The sequence below is a fragment of the Drosophila guanche genome, unplaced genomic scaffold (genome assembly GCF_900245975.1).
Source record: "Drosophila guanche unplaced genomic scaffold, DGUA_6, whole genome shotgun sequence".
Lineage (NCBI taxonomy): Eukaryota > Metazoa > Arthropoda > Insecta > Diptera > Drosophilidae > Drosophila > Drosophila guanche.
The window spans coordinates 11,940,579-11,958,023 of record NW_022995743.1 but is presented as its reverse complement, the minus strand read 5'-3'; the positions used below and the strand labels follow the sequence as shown (position 1 = coordinate 11,958,023).

At 48.1% G+C, this 17,445-nt stretch overlaps 5 protein-coding genes and 1 long non-coding RNA gene across 11 annotated transcripts; 3 read left to right on the top strand and 3 right to left on the bottom strand.

The window, feature by feature from the left end:
• Positions 1–230: 230 nt before the first annotated feature.
• Positions 231–4,146, top strand: LOC117591963 (glutathione S-transferase S1). 2 transcript variants are annotated; one of them, XM_034285401.1, is made up of 5 exons: positions 231–406; positions 2,636–2,955; positions 3,023–3,190; positions 3,261–3,403; positions 3,462–4,146. In XM_034285401.1, the coding sequence occupies exons 2-5, from the start codon at positions 2,661–2,663 to the stop codon at positions 3,627–3,629; spliced, it is 774 nt and encodes a 257-aa protein (XP_034141292.1). In that variant the 5' UTR covers positions 231–406; positions 2,636–2,660; the 3' UTR covers positions 3,630–4,146. The 2 variants fall into 2 exon arrangements, with proteins under 2 accessions (XP_034141292.1, XP_034141291.1); XM_034285400.1 differs by lacking the exon at positions 231–406 and adding an exon at positions 710–917.
• Positions 4,147–4,415: 269 nt separating this feature from the next.
• On the bottom strand, positions 4,416–5,665 carry LOC117591961 (enoyl-CoA hydratase domain-containing protein 3, mitochondrial). Its single transcript, XM_034285394.1, has 2 exons — positions 5,172–5,665; positions 4,416–5,113 (listed from the first exon to the last, which is right to left on the bottom strand). The coding sequence occupies exons 1-2, from the start codon at positions 5,648–5,650 to the stop codon at positions 4,735–4,737; spliced, it is 858 nt and encodes a 285-aa protein (XP_034141285.1). The 5' UTR covers positions 5,651–5,665; the 3' UTR covers positions 4,416–4,734.
• Positions 5,666–6,186: 521 nt separating this feature from the next.
• LOC117591970 lies at positions 6,187–9,048 on the bottom strand. The gene is made up of 2 exons (XR_004574502.1): positions 8,896–9,048; positions 6,187–6,530 (listed from the first exon to the last, which is right to left on the bottom strand). It is a non-coding gene; the product is annotated as an uncharacterized LOC117591970 (long non-coding RNA).
• On the top strand, positions 6,293–11,755 carry LOC117591962 (acidic leucine-rich nuclear phosphoprotein 32 family member A). Of its 5 annotated transcripts, none has more exons than XM_034285395.1 (7): positions 6,293–6,415; positions 6,645–7,038; positions 9,368–9,744; positions 9,814–9,893; positions 10,390–10,419; positions 10,486–10,722; positions 10,797–11,755. In XM_034285395.1, the coding sequence occupies exons 2-7, from the start codon at positions 6,991–6,993 to the stop codon at positions 10,838–10,840; spliced, it is 816 nt and encodes a 271-aa protein (XP_034141286.1). In that variant the 5' UTR covers positions 6,293–6,415; positions 6,645–6,990; the 3' UTR covers positions 10,841–11,755. The 5 variants fall into 5 exon arrangements, with proteins under 5 accessions (XP_034141286.1, XP_034141288.1, XP_034141290.1 ...); XM_034285397.1 differs by having other exon boundaries at positions 10,486–10,729; positions 10,793–11,755; XM_034285396.1 differs by lacking the exon at positions 10,390–10,419 and having other exon boundaries at positions 6,294–6,415.
• Positions 11,756–12,016: 261 nt separating this feature from the next.
• LOC117591951 (protein three rows) lies at positions 12,017–16,579 on the top strand. Its single transcript, XM_034285366.1, has 3 exons — positions 12,017–12,430; positions 12,493–13,497; positions 13,550–16,579. Exons 1-3 carry the CDS (start codon positions 12,116–12,118, stop codon positions 16,457–16,459), a joined length of 4,230 nt encoding a protein of 1,409 aa, XP_034141257.1. The 5' UTR covers positions 12,017–12,115; the 3' UTR covers positions 16,460–16,579.
• Positions 16,580–16,588: 9 nt separating this feature from the next.
• LOC117591967 (MORN repeat-containing protein 3) lies at positions 16,589–17,425 on the bottom strand. Its single transcript, XM_034285404.1, has 2 exons — positions 16,814–17,425; positions 16,589–16,739 (listed from the first exon to the last, which is right to left on the bottom strand). Exons 1-2 carry the CDS (start codon positions 17,226–17,228, stop codon positions 16,594–16,596), a joined length of 561 nt encoding a protein of 186 aa, XP_034141295.1. The 5' UTR covers positions 17,229–17,425; the 3' UTR covers positions 16,589–16,593.
• Between the last annotated feature and the right edge of the window lie 20 nt (positions 17,426–17,445).

The following is a 17,445-nucleotide window of genomic DNA, read 5'->3' as shown; positions in this document are numbered from 1 at the left end:
CACGCGAACCTGCAACAAGCCTCTCCCGGCACAGCACCAAAGCGGGCGAAAGAATAAGCAGACACCAAAACGGGCGACGGAATATTCGGTTCCCAAAGCTGGAACAGCGGAAGAGAGTGCAAAGCTGGCAAAATAAATGAGCGGACGGCAGTGGGCAGATAGAGCGCCAAAGCGACGCTGAGTGTGGCGTGTGTATAAAAGCAGCGCTGCCACCCACTGGGACTCAGTTGCGTGCAATCGTTGCAGTTGATCGATCGGTTCAGTGTGTTGGCATCCCAGTGAGAGAGGGAGATAGGATAGTGAGCGTGTGAGAGCGAGAGCGAGAGCGAACCCCATCCCGACTTCCAATTAGCCAGCCAGCCATCCAGCCATCCAGCCAGCCTGAAGTTTTTGACTGCAACTTGAGGTAAGCATTCCAATGAGTGTGTGAAGGTGTCCCATTGCCAGGAGGTCAGTTTTCGGGCACTCCGACTGCGCGCAGTGATGTAATTTACGCACAATCGAAAAAAGGTTTACCCTTGCCAAAAATTGGAAAACATTTTTCGAACTCCGCCGAATCGGAAATCGGAAAGCCGAAACGTGTTCGTGTCGAGTCGGTTCTAAATATAGAATCGCGTATATTGTTTTTGGCTCCGATGTGATTGATTTGTGGGTCAATTGATTCGAAGACGAATCAGTTTTGAACTCGTTTCGCACCCTCACAGTCCTCGCCGGCCACTCGACTCGAATCATTCGCAAGCAAATATGTGAAGGACAACGACGTGTGTGGACCGACAGATCGACTAGAGCCAGAACCCTCTTCGAACTGCATAATATAGAATATTATAGAATCGAATCGAATTGAATCGAATTGAATCGACCGAGTGTTGTCCCCCGTCGTCGACTGTGGAGTGCGTGAACGAATTTCGAAGCGTGAGGTACTCGAATCGGAACAATCTGAATTGGAACCAAAGTGAATTGGACCCCAGATCCCAGATCCCAGACACTATTTCCCCCACTCGATTCTCCATTCAATCAACATTAACACCCTCCTCCTTATAAGTAGAAATTCGGGCAATTCCGAAACACTTTAACAGATAATTGAATGTGACTGCCATGCGTTATCGCCAATCGAGTCTGTATACTATATTTAGGTGCCATTTGAGGTCCCCAGTGATAAGGTGCTTTCTAATCTCTAATCGGCCTCCCAGTAAATTGTCCATCTGGACGGTTGGATTTCAGTTCGCACGTGAATTGAAATATCGCTTAGCTCAGGTGTTCAGGTCCTTGACCCATTAAGATCCGAAAGATGGCGTTTCCCATGGATTGGATAATCTTTGAATCATTTTCTTGGCGATCCTCTTCAATTTGTGACCTTTTCCTACGAATAAATTCGAATTTGTTGCCAAAGTGACAGATTGAAGAGCCAAAATAGATCAGAAAATCGAAATTTAATTAAATCATGACACCGAAACACTTTCATCTGCTTTATCTGCCCCCCCGATGGTCAGGGGGGGACCAAATTAAATTCAATTAGAGCCGACATGGCAACAAGTGTGAAAGAGGCAGCAATACAGGCTCCGACGGATCAAACGAGTGCGGGACGGACACAGATAACGCCGAAAAGTCAAATCGATTGTTGCAATTTGAGACACAGAGAATCGAATCGACTTGCAGCAAATTGCAGCAGAAGAGCGGCGGCCAATCAGCCATTACTGTGAGGGGGGCAGGAAACTTGGTGACTGACTGGGCGCCCTGCCAAAATCTGCCAACGAAGCATGGCAAAGGCAGAGATCTGGTACTTGGGGGGAATCAATCGAAAACTGGTTTACGTTCCACATGGCATCCACAGGAGGAACCCTCATCCCATCCCATCCTCAAGACTGCCCACGTTTCATTATTTTATTTATCCGACACGTGAAAAAAAAAACACACACCAACTAAAACTGTGTCGACTACAATGGACAAAAGGGGCGTCTGCCAGCTGCGTTCTTCCAGCAGCGCCAACGCCCCAAAAGATTTTGAGCTTGCCTCAGCAATCCGAGAAGCATCGGTCTTGCTGGGGTGCCAGTCTCTTTGATGTGCGTGGGTGTGTGTTGGTGCCTGTGCCATGTCTGTGGCAGACAATCAATGCATTTCCGCTCTCATCCATAGGAAAATACTCGATACACATACATATATATCTGTAAAATACACTTATTGCCGTATTATGGTAATTATCTTTTCTGTCAACTGTTGCCATGAGCGCACTTGAATGATTTATTTATTTTTTCATGGTCTTGAAAAAGAGCCATATACGGAGGAGGCAAGTACCCAACTTATTTACGTATCTCAAGGCAGTCCATACCAATTTTATATTAAAAATAAAACAAAAGTGCCTCCAGAACGTGTGCAGAATCTTCTAGTCACATTTCTTTGCTCTACAATCAGATTATGCTCTCCTTATCACTCACGCCTTTCTGACCCACTTCAGTGTCAGAAGCAGCACACACATTTATCAGGTAGTTTTCACCTTATCTAACGGTTAGGAATTTCCACAAACATAAACAGAATTTGTCACAGATTAATGTCGAAATTTCAATAACAAATTATTTCACAACGTAGCGAAACTTGATCGAAACGGATCATTTAATTTGTTTTTTTTTTTGTTGTTCAGGGAATTGCATTGAGTTAGCGCAGAAATGGCCGACGAAGCACAAGCACCACCTGCTGAGGGCGCCCCACCAGCCGAGGGCGCTCCACCCGCCGAGGGCGAGGCTCCACCACCAGCTGAGGGCGAGGCCGCACCACCGGCCGAGGGCGAGGCACCGCCAGCCGAACCCGCCGAGCCTGCTGAGCCCATCAAGCACAGCTATACCCTGTTCTACTTCAACGTGAAGGCTCTGGCCGAACCACTTCGCTATCTGTTCGCCTATGGCGCCTTGGAGTACGAGGATGTGCGCGTCACACGCGACGAATGGCCAGCCCTCAAGCCGAGTAAGTATTTATTTGTTGGTGGCAAAACAGTCCATTAATCCTGACCATTCTATTCCCTTTGCCACAGCCATGCCCATGGGCCAGATGCCCGTGCTGGAGGTGGATGGAAAGCGTGTGCACCAGAGCATCTCAATGGCCCGATTCTTGGCCAAGACCGTGGGCCTGTGCGGTGCCACTCCCTGGGAGGATCTGCAGATCGACATTGTTGTTGACACCATCAACGACTTCCGTCTAAGTAGCGAGCAATGTGTGCCCCAGTTTCATGTTCAGTGTCCTTGATTAACTCTTGAATTTTTAATGTATAGAAATTGCAGTCGTCTCGTACGAGCCGGAGGACGAGATCAAGGAGAAGAAGTTGGTCACCCTGAATGCCGAGGTCATTCCATTCTATCTGGAGAAGTTGGAGCAGACCGTCAAGGACAACGACGGCCACTTGGCCTTGGCCAAGGTTCGTACTTGTTCGAATTACACGAGTCCTCATATCCCAATTGATGTCGATTCTTTAGTTGACTTGGGCCGATGTCTACTTTGCCGGCATCACCGACTACATGAACTACATGGTGAAGCGCGATCTGCTGGAGCCGTATCCGGCTCTGCGTGGCGTGGTCGATGCCATCAATGCCCTGGAGCCGATCAAGGCTTGGATTGAGAAGCGTCCCGTCACCGAGGTCTAAGCCTGGCCCCAACGATGTTCGGAGGAAGGAAAAACATTGCACAACAACAACACACACAAACACACACACACACACACACATTTTTGCACATATTTGCACAGATTTTGTTCCTTTTTGGCTTAGGATGGGATCGAATGGGATCCGCTGAGCAGGCGGTACTTCGCACGGGGTTACGTTTCGTTGAGCCGCAGTTCTTTTTGGCACATGGCCCTACGGATAACTCGTAATTGCTTAATTTTTTCTGTTATAATTCTCTTTGCATGACGCTATATCTATATCTATTTGGATCCTCCCACGGATCGACTTTCGTTCGCTTAATCATAATGAAAATGATAATACTTATTGCACAGTCTATAATATTTCTGCTTACCTTCTAGGACATACGCATCCAGACAAGCGCCTACTCTAAGACTATTTCTAGAATCTATAACGTGAACTTATCTTTTAGACCTATTCTACTCTACTCTATTCTATTGTATGCTATCTAACCGCGAACAGCTCACAGGCCAATTGAAAATATTTAAATAACTACAGCGAAAGCTCAGCAACAATTACAATTGCACATCGATTGTTGCATTCACTTGAACATTTTGGTTACACACATCACACACTTTTAGTCAGCCCCAGGAATTTTCTTCGTCTTGATCCTGTTAAGATCCCTCTCTAAAGAAATCGATAAAAGACTCAAACAAATAGAACCGGATACCTTCAAAATTATAACCAAGTTGAATCATTTTCAATAATTGCCACCCAAACAGACACCAACTGCCACGTTTTTATTTTTGTTTTTATTTTTCTACACGAATTGCACACGCACTTTTGCAATTTTGTAATTGCCAATTGCAATGAAATATTTAGCACCAGAAACACCTAAATAAACAAAACACCAAAAAAGCAAGGAATGAGCACTTTGAAAGCACGAGATTTCGTTTTATTTCATTGCAAAGGAGCTACTTTGTGTGGGTATTGATGGGCAAGAACATTCAACTTAAGATCTATCACTTAACTCGATTCAGTTCTCTGCATAACAAGGGGTTCAACAATATAGTACATAAAACTACATAAATGCACAGTTTCGTTCCAAAGGCAATTCTTAGGATATTTATCACTTGTGCTTCCAGCGGGGTGCACGCTTCTCTATGAAGCTAGCGATTCCCTCTTGGCAATCGCCCAGCTGCAGGTTCTCTTCCATTTTCTGGCCCGCAGCCGAATAGGCCTTTTTTAGAGACATGGCCAGCTGCTTGTGGTAGAACTCCTTGCCGAGGCTAATGATGGCCCGACTCTTCGCATTGATGGCACCAGTTATCTCATCGATCTCCCGGTCAAGATCCTCCGCTGGTACCGCCCTGGATACCATGCCAGAAATGTACGCCTCTTCTCCAGTGACGGACAGACCAGTCATCAGCATGTACGCCGACTTGGGACGCGACATTACACGGCCAATGGCCACACCTGGAGTCGAGCAGAATACGCCTACGCCAGCGCTGTGTGGATGCACGGATTAGATTTCACGTTCAATATAATATTGAATTGCTCGCTTACCCCGGCGTGGAGAACTTGCTGGTTTTGGAGCAAACCACAATGTCGCACGAGACCACAAGCTGACAGCCAGCAGCAGCCGCATAACCATTCACCTTGCCTATCACCGGCACGGGGAGCAGCTGTATGTCGCGTATGACGTCGGTGAGCTTCTGGAAGACATTTCTCTGTATCTCCGGGTTGCCGTGCAGCTCCTTGAGGTTGTGGCCGGCTGACCAGATTTTGCCAGTAGCCGAGAGCACGACACAGCGCAGTTGCACATCATCCTTGTCCTTCACCAGGGCGTTCTGTAGTGCGCACATCATGTCCATCGATAGAGAATTAAGGGTGCGAGGATGATTCAGTGTAATCTCTCGCACACCGTTCGCCTCCTTGACAAGCACCAGCTCTGCTGCATCGCTGCTCACAAGCCGAAGGGCCTGTCCATAAGCACTTGTTGCATATCTGACGGTTTTTAGAGAATTTTGTAATTTACAGAACATGGTTGGTTTTGATTTCAGTGATGGAAAGTTCTTTCGATTTATGCAAAGGTGCTGTTAGGAGCCACAATACAATAACATTGTTTGGTTCCGAATCCGGTTCCTGAACCAAAAACCAAATACCGGAAAATACCAAGTTCAAACGAGCCAACTGGGTGCATTAATAGCCTAAAAACAATACAAATTCAATAATACAACACAAAATATCCATCCTACCAGTTGAAAGGCAAGAAGTGGTCAAATCGCGCCAAATTATCCGGTCTGCAAAAAACTCACAAAAACGCTCTGTTCACAAGTTCGGCGCTAGTTCCTAACATATATATTCTTAACTTTGTTTAATCATCAATCATAAAACAATTATCCATTTAAATTCGGCTAAAATTGTATTTAAAGCGCTGAAAGTCCAAGCTAGCTAGCAATATATAGACGAATATTAAAATCTAGGTTTCCAATCAAACACCATTAAGGTGAAAGATATCGTGGTAATATGTAAAAGAATAGAAGAATAATGTAAAAATAGTATTGTTTCACTGAAGGTGTTTTTTACATGTTCAAACAGAGCGGGCTAGGTCGGCTAATTTCGATAGCTGACACAACCCCTTGGTATATTTCATCACATTTTGGTATAATACTGCATGTTTCTGAGCATCAGACGGTATATTTTCTTGACAAATCCACGGGTCACACTATCCCTAGCGTGTGTTGCTTCTTGGTTGAAAAATATAATTAAAAATTTATTCTAACTACTGGGATATTCTGCAACACGAGGTGAGTTAGTGTCCTGTCCAGTACAACGGCTAGTTAGTTAGCCGGAAAATGTGTTTTCAATCAAATATCCCTCCGAATTCGTGGAAAAACGCAGTTTGAAAAAGCGCGTCATGTTCTGAAACCGAGTGAAATGCGTTAGAATCTAGTCGAATTCGGAGTGGTTTGAATAATCTAATAATACTCGCAAGTTAGTAAATAATTTTCTTGAACACATTTTCCCCTGTGCTAGGCCCAAGCACCAAACACCAACACCAGCACATATACAGAGTCGCGCGGCAGCGGTGGCGGCATCAAAAATACCGAAGAAGCACAAAAAAGAAAAATTTGCAAGGTGTGTGTGTGTGTGTTTGTGTGACGTCGAGGACCGAATCGAGTCTTTGCCTTGGTGCGTGCGCTCTAGTAGGGACACACACTGTGCGAGTATTAGTGTATCCTTTGGCATTTCTGAGAGCTTGGTTGGAGTGACACGAGCGCGAGCAGAGCGAAAAGCGTACGCTTCCACCAAAAAACAATAAACAAGTGCAGCGTAAAGCGGCGTGAAGCAGGAAACCCCAATAGCCAAGCCGCACTCTGCAATGGAGAAGAGAATAGAGCTGGAGCGGCGAGCACGGAAGGCGAACCAGGTGAGTTAGTTGTGTGGTTGTAGGCGAAAACCGCGCAAAAATCCTTTGCATTTTGTGATTACACAAATTTTCATTCAAATTCCGTTTTCCGTGTCCGTCTCTGTGATTGTGTTTGTCCTATGTGTATGTGTGTATGGGAGTGCAGCGGCAGCGCGGGGCAGTTACATTAACTACGCCATCATGTAAATCTAGTTTCAATTTGTGTCGATGTCGCCGTCGCCCGACTCGACGCCATATAAAAATGATTGCTGGAAGAAGAAGCAGCAGCAAAAGCGGCATCCATCGTCAACAACGAGCAGGCGAACGAAAAAATTGATCGCCATAAGCAAATTCTACACACATGAGATTGTCGTGTGTGTACGTATGTAGGTACTTATGTATGTGATGCCGGACAGTGTTGCCATGTGCGCGCAATTTTGCGCCTTGGCTTTTGTTCAAAACTGCACCTTTCCTTTCCTTAACAATTACCAATTATTTCGTGTAATAGGAAGAAAACCTAGAAAGCATGTGTGCATGTGTGTGTCTACATCTACTCTATGTGTATCTGTATGTATGCAAATCAGTGGCGCCGATCGTGTGTGTGCACCTGAAGTTCGGTAGTCTAGACAGCTGGCAATGCTGCTACTGCTGCTTGTTGTTGCTCTCTGGCTCTGGCTTTTCGTGTTGTTGCTATTGTGTTCTGCCGGCCTTCAATTGTGACAAACACTTCAGCAAGAGACTGTATGTATGTGTGTGTACGTGGTGCATGTTGTAATTTCAGGTTATTTGATACCAAAATGTATCTATAACAACATTATAGCGCGCATCATCCATACGCAAGAACCAACCACACACACACACATGCCCAAATACGCACAAAAGACACACAGTAACATACATAAGTACATGCACACGCCAAGAAACGTATGCACAAAATAATCGACACATTGTAGTATTTGACATGGATGGCAGGCAGGCATACACATATTGACTGCGCAGTCATAATACTTTTATGCTCGAAGCTGCCTCCTCTCTTGTCCACTTTACAAATCCGGCTGTCGCCGCTCTCTATTCCATGTTTACACCTGCATGCCGCATGGCTTTCTCTCGCTCCAGCCTGCACCACAAGAAAGACAAAGTCTGGTCTGTTGTCCGTTTGACTTTTTGCTGCTCATTAATAAACATGCGCTCTGGCAAGCCTACTCAATCAGTGGATGCCCTCCCACACCCATTCCACCCAACGACTGCAGCCCAGTCGCTACCACTACATACATACATCACAAAAAATAGCAGCCACGCATACACACATACTAATCTGTGGCAAAAGCAAGGCTTGAAGCGAGGGAGGTGGAGATGTCATTTAGCTACGTAACAGCTGGGGAACCAACAGAAATAAACGGACAGAAGAATAAATAGGCTTACGTACTGCTTTGGCTAATCTCGATAGAGAGGCTCAGCTGCAGCTACTACAATCTAACAAATGCGTATTTTCTGCTTATCAATCAGAGCCAGAGGGCAGGAAAATCTAGACGCTTATCGCGCGCCCATCACAGCCTCTTGCAGAGGCGCAACAACTACATACTACGTCACTGCCAAACATGTTGCGGCCGCTGTTGCCTTCTCGTTCCCCAGCCTCCCCTACGTTCAAATCCATTTGTTTGTCATGATATCAGCATTTTGTTTGCTCTTTGCGCATTCTGTTTTGCGGCGTGTACGCTCGCACTCACACACTCGAACGTACAGACATGCACACACAAACACACACGCATGCCAGATATGTTACATAAACGCGCGTTGCCACTTTTCTGCCTCTTCGGGTTGTCGCCCTGAAGCGTAATTTGTTGAAAAATGTTTCTCTCAGCACTCCCAAATGTTTACCAAATCTTTTGGCAGTGGCGCCAATTAGTGCAAAATGCAGGTGACGGCAAATTTGTATTAAAAAAAATTCTCTGCGTTTGATCGATTTTTGCGTGTGTATTGTTCTTCATTTTTTTTTCTTTCCTGCGTTTGCTCTGCTCACGTTCACACAGACATGGCGGCGCTACTGAAATGTAGAGTTGCCGCTGCTAGGCAATCGATGTACTTTTATCGATACTAGGGTTTTAATATATTCGAATAGACGCATCGATGAAAACGCAAGTTTTTAGATGTTTGAACCAAAAAACTACTTATGTAAAAATCCTCTTCGAATTTTATAATCGAAACTGAATGTATTATGCTTCTTGCGTTAATTAATGTGCGATTCAGGAGTTAAATAGTCGTTTTATCTGTGTATATCGCTCTATCGATAGTCCATTATGAAGTATGTTTGTTCTAACTGTTATTTGTAACTCTCTTTCCGGGACCACAGATCACAGAGCTGAACCTGGACAACTGCCGCAGTACAAGCATTGTTGGCTTTACAGATGAGTACACCGCCTTAGAATCACTGAGTTTGATCAACGTGGGTCTCACCACACTGAAAGGTTTCCCCAAATTGCCCAATCTGAAGAAGCTGGAACTATCCGACAATAGGATTTCAAGCGGCCTCAACTATCTGACCACCAGCCCCAAACTTCAGTATCTGAATTTGTCTGGGAATAAAATAAAGGACCTGGAAACATTAAAGCCCTTGCAGGAGTTCAAAAACCTAGAGGTACTGGATCTGTTTAACAATGATGCCACTTGGGTGGCTAACTATCGGGAGAAGATATTTAAGATGTTGCCATCATTGAACTTTTTGGATGGGTAAGAGTCTTCGTACTGTCTCCCATGTGCATTAATAATTAACCAACCAAATTCTATACTTTCTTGCAGTTTCGATTGTAATGAAGAGGAGGCGCAGTCGGAGGGAGACGACGATGAAGAGGTCAACGGCAATGATTCCGAGGAAGAAGGTGTGTTTATTGCTATGTTTATATATAAGGAAGTGGGGAGATTTCGGATCTAATATCAAGATCAATTGTTTTCATTGTCCGGCTTCAGTCTGTGTTATTGCTAAATTATGATGTCGAAAAAGGGTGTGCCCTAGTCTAGAACCGATTTCGGGTTCTTCCATCTGTCTTCACAAAACGCATCTCAACCTCAGCTTCTGTCGCCTTTCAGATAAGCGCAATGCCTTCTGTCTGAATGGGTTAGAAATCGATTTAGACGAGCTCGAGGAGCTGGAGCAGCGCGTAAAGGCGAAAAAGAGTTTGCAGGAAATGCCAACTGCGCCCGCAGTGGATACTGACGTAGACGAATTAGACGAATATTTAAAAGAGTTGCAGCTGAGAGAATCAGAAGCGGCAACAGACCAACAATCTGTGATAGAGGCAGACCGTGCAGCAAGCCAACAGCCACCAAATAGAAACCCAAACATAAATTTCGCAATTCTACTCTATTGGTTTTTAGCAATTTTAAATCTGGCCAATGCAACATATTGTAAGCATTGCCTACGCATATTTATTTTCAATTACAATTCTCCTTGTATTGCTTGTTGCATTGCAGTTGATGACGAGGAGGATGGCGACAGCGATGACACTGATGAGGATGGGGACAATGGCGAGGTCTCTCTGTCGGAGGTGTACAATGATGACTTGGAAGAGGACAATTCCGACTGGGAGGAGGGCGAGGGTGGAGGCGACGATGACGAGGAGGACTCTGACATCGACGATGCCGATGGCGAGGCAAATGAATCGACCGCCTCACTGAATGCCTCCAAGAAGGAACCCGAAAACAACACAGGTAAGTGAAGTGAAGTGCTGCAAAGGCTTTGGCGGCCAACTGTTTATTGATTCTTGAATTTCTCCACTTTACAGATGAGTCGGAAGCCAGGGGCAAGAAGAGAAAGCACGACGGCTAAGCTCTTGCTTGATCTACCGCTGTATCATCTTTGGACGTTTTAAATTTAAATATACACACACCGACACTGACATATATACACACGGCAACACACATCATGTTTTGATAGAAAAAAGATGACTAAACACAGTTAGGACCCCCCACATTTGTTTCTTTAAAATGTAAGCTAACAAGATCGAAAACTGACACAAAACAAACACAGAAGAATAATGAAATGGAGAACGTACTAATCAAAAAACAAATTAAGAGATAAATTTAAGCGAACACTTGGAAGTGCTGAGTGGAAACCAGCAACAAACAAACAAACAAGCACACACACACACACACACACACATTACATTATTATAGCCTCATCCGAAGCGAAGCCTGGTTCCAGCTCCAGTTAAGTAAAATTCGTCAAATGGAAAATTGCTTGGAGAAATTGTAAAATTGCCTAGCATTAAGTTGCAAAATGTATAACTATGAACTATGTACAATTTGTCGGATCGAGTCGAGTCGATCCTCTCCCATCTAGCGTTTCAACAAACACAAAGCAAAAACCCAATTCCATGCATTATCTAAACAATTATGACGTGTTTTTTTTTTATTATTTGCTTTTCCAATGTTTTGCAGTCTACCCATTTACTGCTAATAACTTTTAACTAACTCTTAAGTCATTCCTTCTTTGAATGTGGATAAGTTAAGCGATATCTACTTTCCCTTCCCGATTCGCGGATGAGCGAACGCAAGTCCGACCCACATTTTAGAGCATTTTCATTGTTATCCATCTCTTACATTACCCTTACCCCATATGTATCCATAATTATATATCTCTCTATACACGCCCGCCACACGTAAAACTAAAGGCATGTGTTTTAGGACGGGACGGAACTTTCTTTTAAATAAACACGTACGAGTATGCAACAATTACAATTAACGAAGGGCCCACATTTATTTAGCCATAATCCATTCTAAATGTGCATATGTTTCTCAGATGTGTTTTGTACACTCCTCCCCCCGACCCGGACCCATTTAAATTGAAATACATAAACTAAAGAATTTTAATGCGCTTTTCGTTTATTTCGATTGTTATTTGATTCAATTTAACGTAACATCGACTAATGCTCGCGAATACATCGCAACGAAGTTGCAGCGGTGTGACCGTATTCGGATCGTGAATATATGGCATCCCTGTTTTAAAAAGATCGGCAACTCTGATCGCTGGCGCAAACACGCTCAAACCGAGCAAGCGTCGCAAATTTAATTTTTAATGTGACAATTCCGAACGAATAATAAAATGTCTGCAGATATTGTAAACCAATTGAAAGGCACTCGATCCGACGTTAAGGCAGCCGCCACGACAATTGAGTGGAAATTCAGGGAATTCAGCAAGGGCATCGGGACAAACGACGCCTATCCCATCAGGTTCGAGTTGAGCGTGCTGCGCCAGCTGTGTTTGGCCCTGAAGGACAATCAGCACCAGCATGCAGACCTCTACTGCGACATTGTGGCCACCATGCTTCCACACATGGAGCCCTACGAGGAGAAGCCGAGCCTGTGGGAAGCTCATCTAACGAGCCTGCGCTACATACACCATGGGCTGTCTCAGGAGGTGAGTGAAAGAGCGCAACCAAATGCTGCAAGCGGGCTAGCTAATTGCACGAGTGTTTGCAGAAAACTGGGAAAGAATGCCAGAAAATGTACGGCCTCATCCGATCGCAGCGCTGCCGTCTGCAGGAGGAGGGAGACTACAAGTTTTATTTGGACATCCATCTGATGCACTTCAACTTCATTCACATGCAAATGCAGAAGCAAACGTTGCCTCTCGCAGCCACAGATCAACTCTATTACGCCTTAGAGTCTTTGGGTGTCCTGTTCGACACCATGCGCCAACAGAAAGTGGCAAAGAATGCGGCTCTTCTGGTCCAGCTGAACGAGTCTCTCTTCATGAAGCGAAGCAGAGGATTTCTAAGATCTCTGAGCGCACTGCCGTTTGAGTACACAATGAAAATGTACGAGCCGCTGTTCAAGCTCCTGAGCTGCAGCTGGGGCATGCCCAGCTCTGAGCTGAGTAATCAATTCTCTGAGTATCTGGGACTCGTTCTGGCATTAGTGCACATCGATAGCTTTTCCACAGAGGCGCCGCTCCAGCAGCAACTGGCACTGCAGCTGCTGCGCATTTGTCGCGACCTGTACAGGAGCATTTCGCCTCAGAACTACGCCATCCAGCTGCTCTACTACTACGTGAAGCTGCTGTACGTGCGCGAGGCTACGCCGGACTTCAAGCGCACCTACATCGACCTGTGCAATAAGTTCGTCGCCTTCTTCGAGCACAAGGGCGCGACGCACGGCAAAGAGCAGTGGTTCATGGACCTGCTGGTGTTCTTCCAGCGACTGGAGACGCTGCTCCTTCCGAGCAGCAGCAAGGAAGAATGTCCCTTTGGCATTTTTTGGCAGCAGCTAGAGGGCGACGGCAGTCCCAAGGCCTACACCGCGCACTTTCAGCTGCTGTACGGCTGCCTTGGGGTGGTGGTGAACGTCGTGAGGAGTCCGCTGGGCACCAGCTGCACCAATGAGGCCTGCAAGAGCATACGCAGGCATTGTCTGCTATCCTTCGGTATGTGCGCACTGGAAGCATTCAACAACTGGCAGCAGACGACGGAACAAAAGGCGGACACAGTAAGTCTCCCCCAAGCTGGAACAACTCTTAACTAATGAGATTTCCCCACAGTCAATACACAAGGCTCTGCTGAACATTCTGGTGTACACCGTAGACGTGGCCAAGAGCACAAAGTGTCTGGGTCCCGCCGCTCCGGAGATAATCAGGTTTGTGCGTCAACTGGCGCTCGTGCTCGAGAAGGTGGCGTCGCCCGAACAAATTTCCCTACTGCAGCACCTACTGGAGCCCCTGCAAAGTCTACGGCCGCTAATTGCCATCAACGATATGAGCTATCTGCTGCGGCGCATCTACAAAGCCAGTGCCCACTGCCAGAGCTCTGTCATGGCCAGCCGCCTGCAGTCCAGCTACATTGCTGCCCAAACGAATCCCTCGCGACTGCACGCACTTCTCTGCGTCCACTACCACAACGCAAAGAATTCAGAGAAGTGCGTCTACGAGTGGCACGAGTCCAGTCCGCTGCCCAGCCCCCTAACCCCCGCCGAGAAGAAGCAGCTTTATGATGTGGATCTGATGGCCGTGCTGCACTTCTTTAATGCGCCGCCACTGTCTCTGTTGCAGTCTCTATTCCGCTGTCGTCGCCACGACTACCACCTGGTTCTCTTGGCACGCAAGATGCGCGCCGAAAGCACGATGGTGCGTCAGTGCGAGCAACTGCGCTCCAAGCTGCAAAGCACGGCCCTCAAGCAGCCGCTCACACGCATGCAAGAGCTGGCCATGGGCCATGCCAGTGTCAGTGTGCTGCTGGAGGCTTTGGAGGCACAGAAGACGAAAGTCTCGATCAAGGAGACGGCCGAAAACAGCCTGGAGACGTTCATCATAAATAACAACCTGCTGGAGCTCAACATAAAGCGGGAGCATCGCCTCGTGGAGTTGGCTACTGCGGCCATCGCTGGCTTTGCAGCCTTCTTCCAGCGTGCTGACCAAGAGCCGCTCGAATGCGACGAGACGCCCATCGACTGGGAAGCCCTGATCGACGATGCGGTTACCGCAGCCATGGCTCTGTCCAGCATGGGCTACACGGCACAGGCCGATGATGCCTGGCTGCTGTTGCTTAGTATTGGGCGAATGCTGGACGAGAGATTCACCTACCTGCGAGCCCTGACACACTTTCTGGCACAGGACCATCTGAATCCTAACCAGCAGCTGCAACTCTCCGAGGAGGTGGACCGAGCACAGGAGCTGCTCGACGATCTGTGGCCGCAGCTGAAAGACGGACACTTCTACAAGCGCCACCACTCCATAGTGATGCTCTGCCTCTGCCACATGGCCAGCTACTATGCCCGCCAGGACTGTCTGTGCCACGCCCAGCTGCTGTTGCTGCAGGCGGAGCAGCTGCGCGCCGAGTTCGATGAGCGGCAGGGCAAATGCGACATTGTGCTGATCACCGTGCAGACAGTGCGCTTTCGATTGGAGTATCTACGGAAGAAGCGGAGCAGCGGTCTGCCCCGAATGCCAACGCCCCTGCGACAGCTGGACACGCTGGCCGACAGCGTTCGCAACTTCTATGGTCTGTCCAGCGTGGACTTGGGAGCCCTGCAGCTGCTGCTGGCCGACCTGGTGCGGGAGAGCACCGAGTGTGCAGCCAACCGGCTGACCGAGCGGCTCGGCTTCACCGGCATCATGCTAAACATGGTGCTGCAATCGGGAATGGCACTGCGGTCCATCGAGGTGTTGATTTCGTGGCTCTGGATGAACCTGCAGATGGAGTACCTGGACAAGGCACAGTCCAAGCTGCGCCTATTGGATCATTTACTCGCCATCAAGCCGCTCACTGAAACGCTGCTGGAGCAGCCATCGACCCAAGGAGTCCTCGCAACCAACGCCAAAGAAGACCTCAAGTCCAATGCGATCAGCGAGCTGACCAGCAACATGCTGCTCATGCAGCTGGTGGAACCGATTCGGAAGCAGAACCAGCTGGACATAGCCACGCCCAAGTTTCCGACCATCCGCGATTCAAGTCCCAGCAGCCTCCAGCTGCAGCGCTATGTGAGCAAGCACGAGGCGCCGCCCCATCTCCGGGACAGCATGCATCTGCAGAGCATCTACTTCATCGTAGGCTGTCTCCATGCACGCCTCAGTTTCTTGAAGAGGGACCACGATCAGCTGGATGACTTCTACGTCCGGGCAGGCAGTTGGCTACAGGAGGATGCTGCACGCACCGCCACACTGGGCTCCATGCGCTTCGTGCAGGAGCTCTACCACGTCAACTATCTGCGCTACAGGAAGAAATATAAGGAGGCCATACGCTACGCGGAGGCAGGTCTCATGTTACAGCGCCAGACGGCTGACATAAACTATGGCTTCAACTTCATGTCGCAGCTGAAGACGGTCCGAGTGGAGCAGCAGCCCGTGGGCAAAGAGAAGATGAAGACGCTCAGACGAGCCCTCGCCTTCAACACTTCGCCAGATGTTAGGGGCAGGAAAGCTCTTGTGGAGACGGTGGCCAAGGTAAAAGCATCGGCCAGAAAGGCGCCCAGGTTCAAGATTTACACCGAACTGGAATTGTGCCCGCCCTTTGGAGGCAGCAGCAGCAGTAGCAGCAAGAGCGGCAATGAGAACACGCCCCCATCGGATCATGTGGATCTGAATGCCTGCCAGGCGATCGAGATAAGCGATGACGAGTCCGCCTTAGTTCCAGAATCGACTTCAGCTCCACTCAAACGATCCCAATCGGTGCCAGTCAAAGCCACAACGCAGAGAACACGCTCTGCCAGAGCTCGCAGCCAACTGAAAGTAGTAGAGATTATCGAACTGGACGATACCATAAATGAGACGAACCCCCCGATCACGTCGGCAGCCACAGTGAAGCGCTATCCGACCACAGATGCGAGGAGCACCCGTGCCCGCAACCGCCAAGCCGAGGAAACGCCAGCGACCACGAGAGGACGACCACGTGCCAAGGTGGCGGAGACGGCACCCCAGCAGGAGACAGTCAGCCTCAGACGGCGACAAAGGAACTGATTAAGGATAACTAGTGCATAGGTTTATGTTAATAGTTTTGTCCATTTTTGCGTGTTCTTAATCCATTTTATTCTGTATTTATAAACGTTATTTCAAGGAGACCATCGAGCCTCCAGAGAATGTGCGAATTGTCATCATTCCTGCAGCACAGGCAGCAGCGAGCTCTTGCAGATGTCCTTGACCCACTGGCCAAACTGTATCCGATCCTGTCCGTGGTAGAAGCAGCCAGCGCCTGACTTGCAGCCCTCCTGGAACTCTCCCACGTAGCGATTTCCGTTTGCTGAGCACACACACAGGCGGAACAGATGGATCAACGAGGAGCCTAGTGGGTTTGTGTTTTGTTTGAGGACTCACCCGAGAAGAGGACGCCCCGACCGTGCATGGCATCCTGTAGCCATTCCCCCACATAGATGCGTCCGTCCGCATACCACTGAATGCCGCGTCCATGCCGCTTGTTCATCTGCCACTGTCCAAAGTAGACGGATCCATCGTCGTAGTATTGCTTGCCCTCGCCGCTGCGCCTGTCCTGACGCCACTGGCCCACATAGAGGCGATGCACCTGACCATCGGGAGACTGCCGCCGCATGGTTCCGTATCCATGACGCTGGCCCCGCTGCCACTCTCCCTCGTACACCAAGCCGCGACCGCTCGACTTTACCCCGTAGCCGTGGTGTTGATTCCTCAGCCACTTGCCCTGATAGCGGCCATGCCCACCGGCAGGATAGCGCAGGCAACGAACTCCACTTCCGCCACCAGCATGGCACGACATGTTGCAGACAACTAACTGAGAACCAGACTGTCATCTGTTCTGTTCTGTTATGTTCTTCCGTGTCTGTCCTAGGGTGTGGATCGAAGTCGTGCGTGCGGTGTCCCTTTTCTAATCAACCCCCCAGCCATGATTCCTGGTTCCCCATCCAACAGCGCTTGTTAGCTAGTGCCGCCAGTGGCTCCTGGCACGCAAACCCAACGAGCCGAAGGAGGTCAGG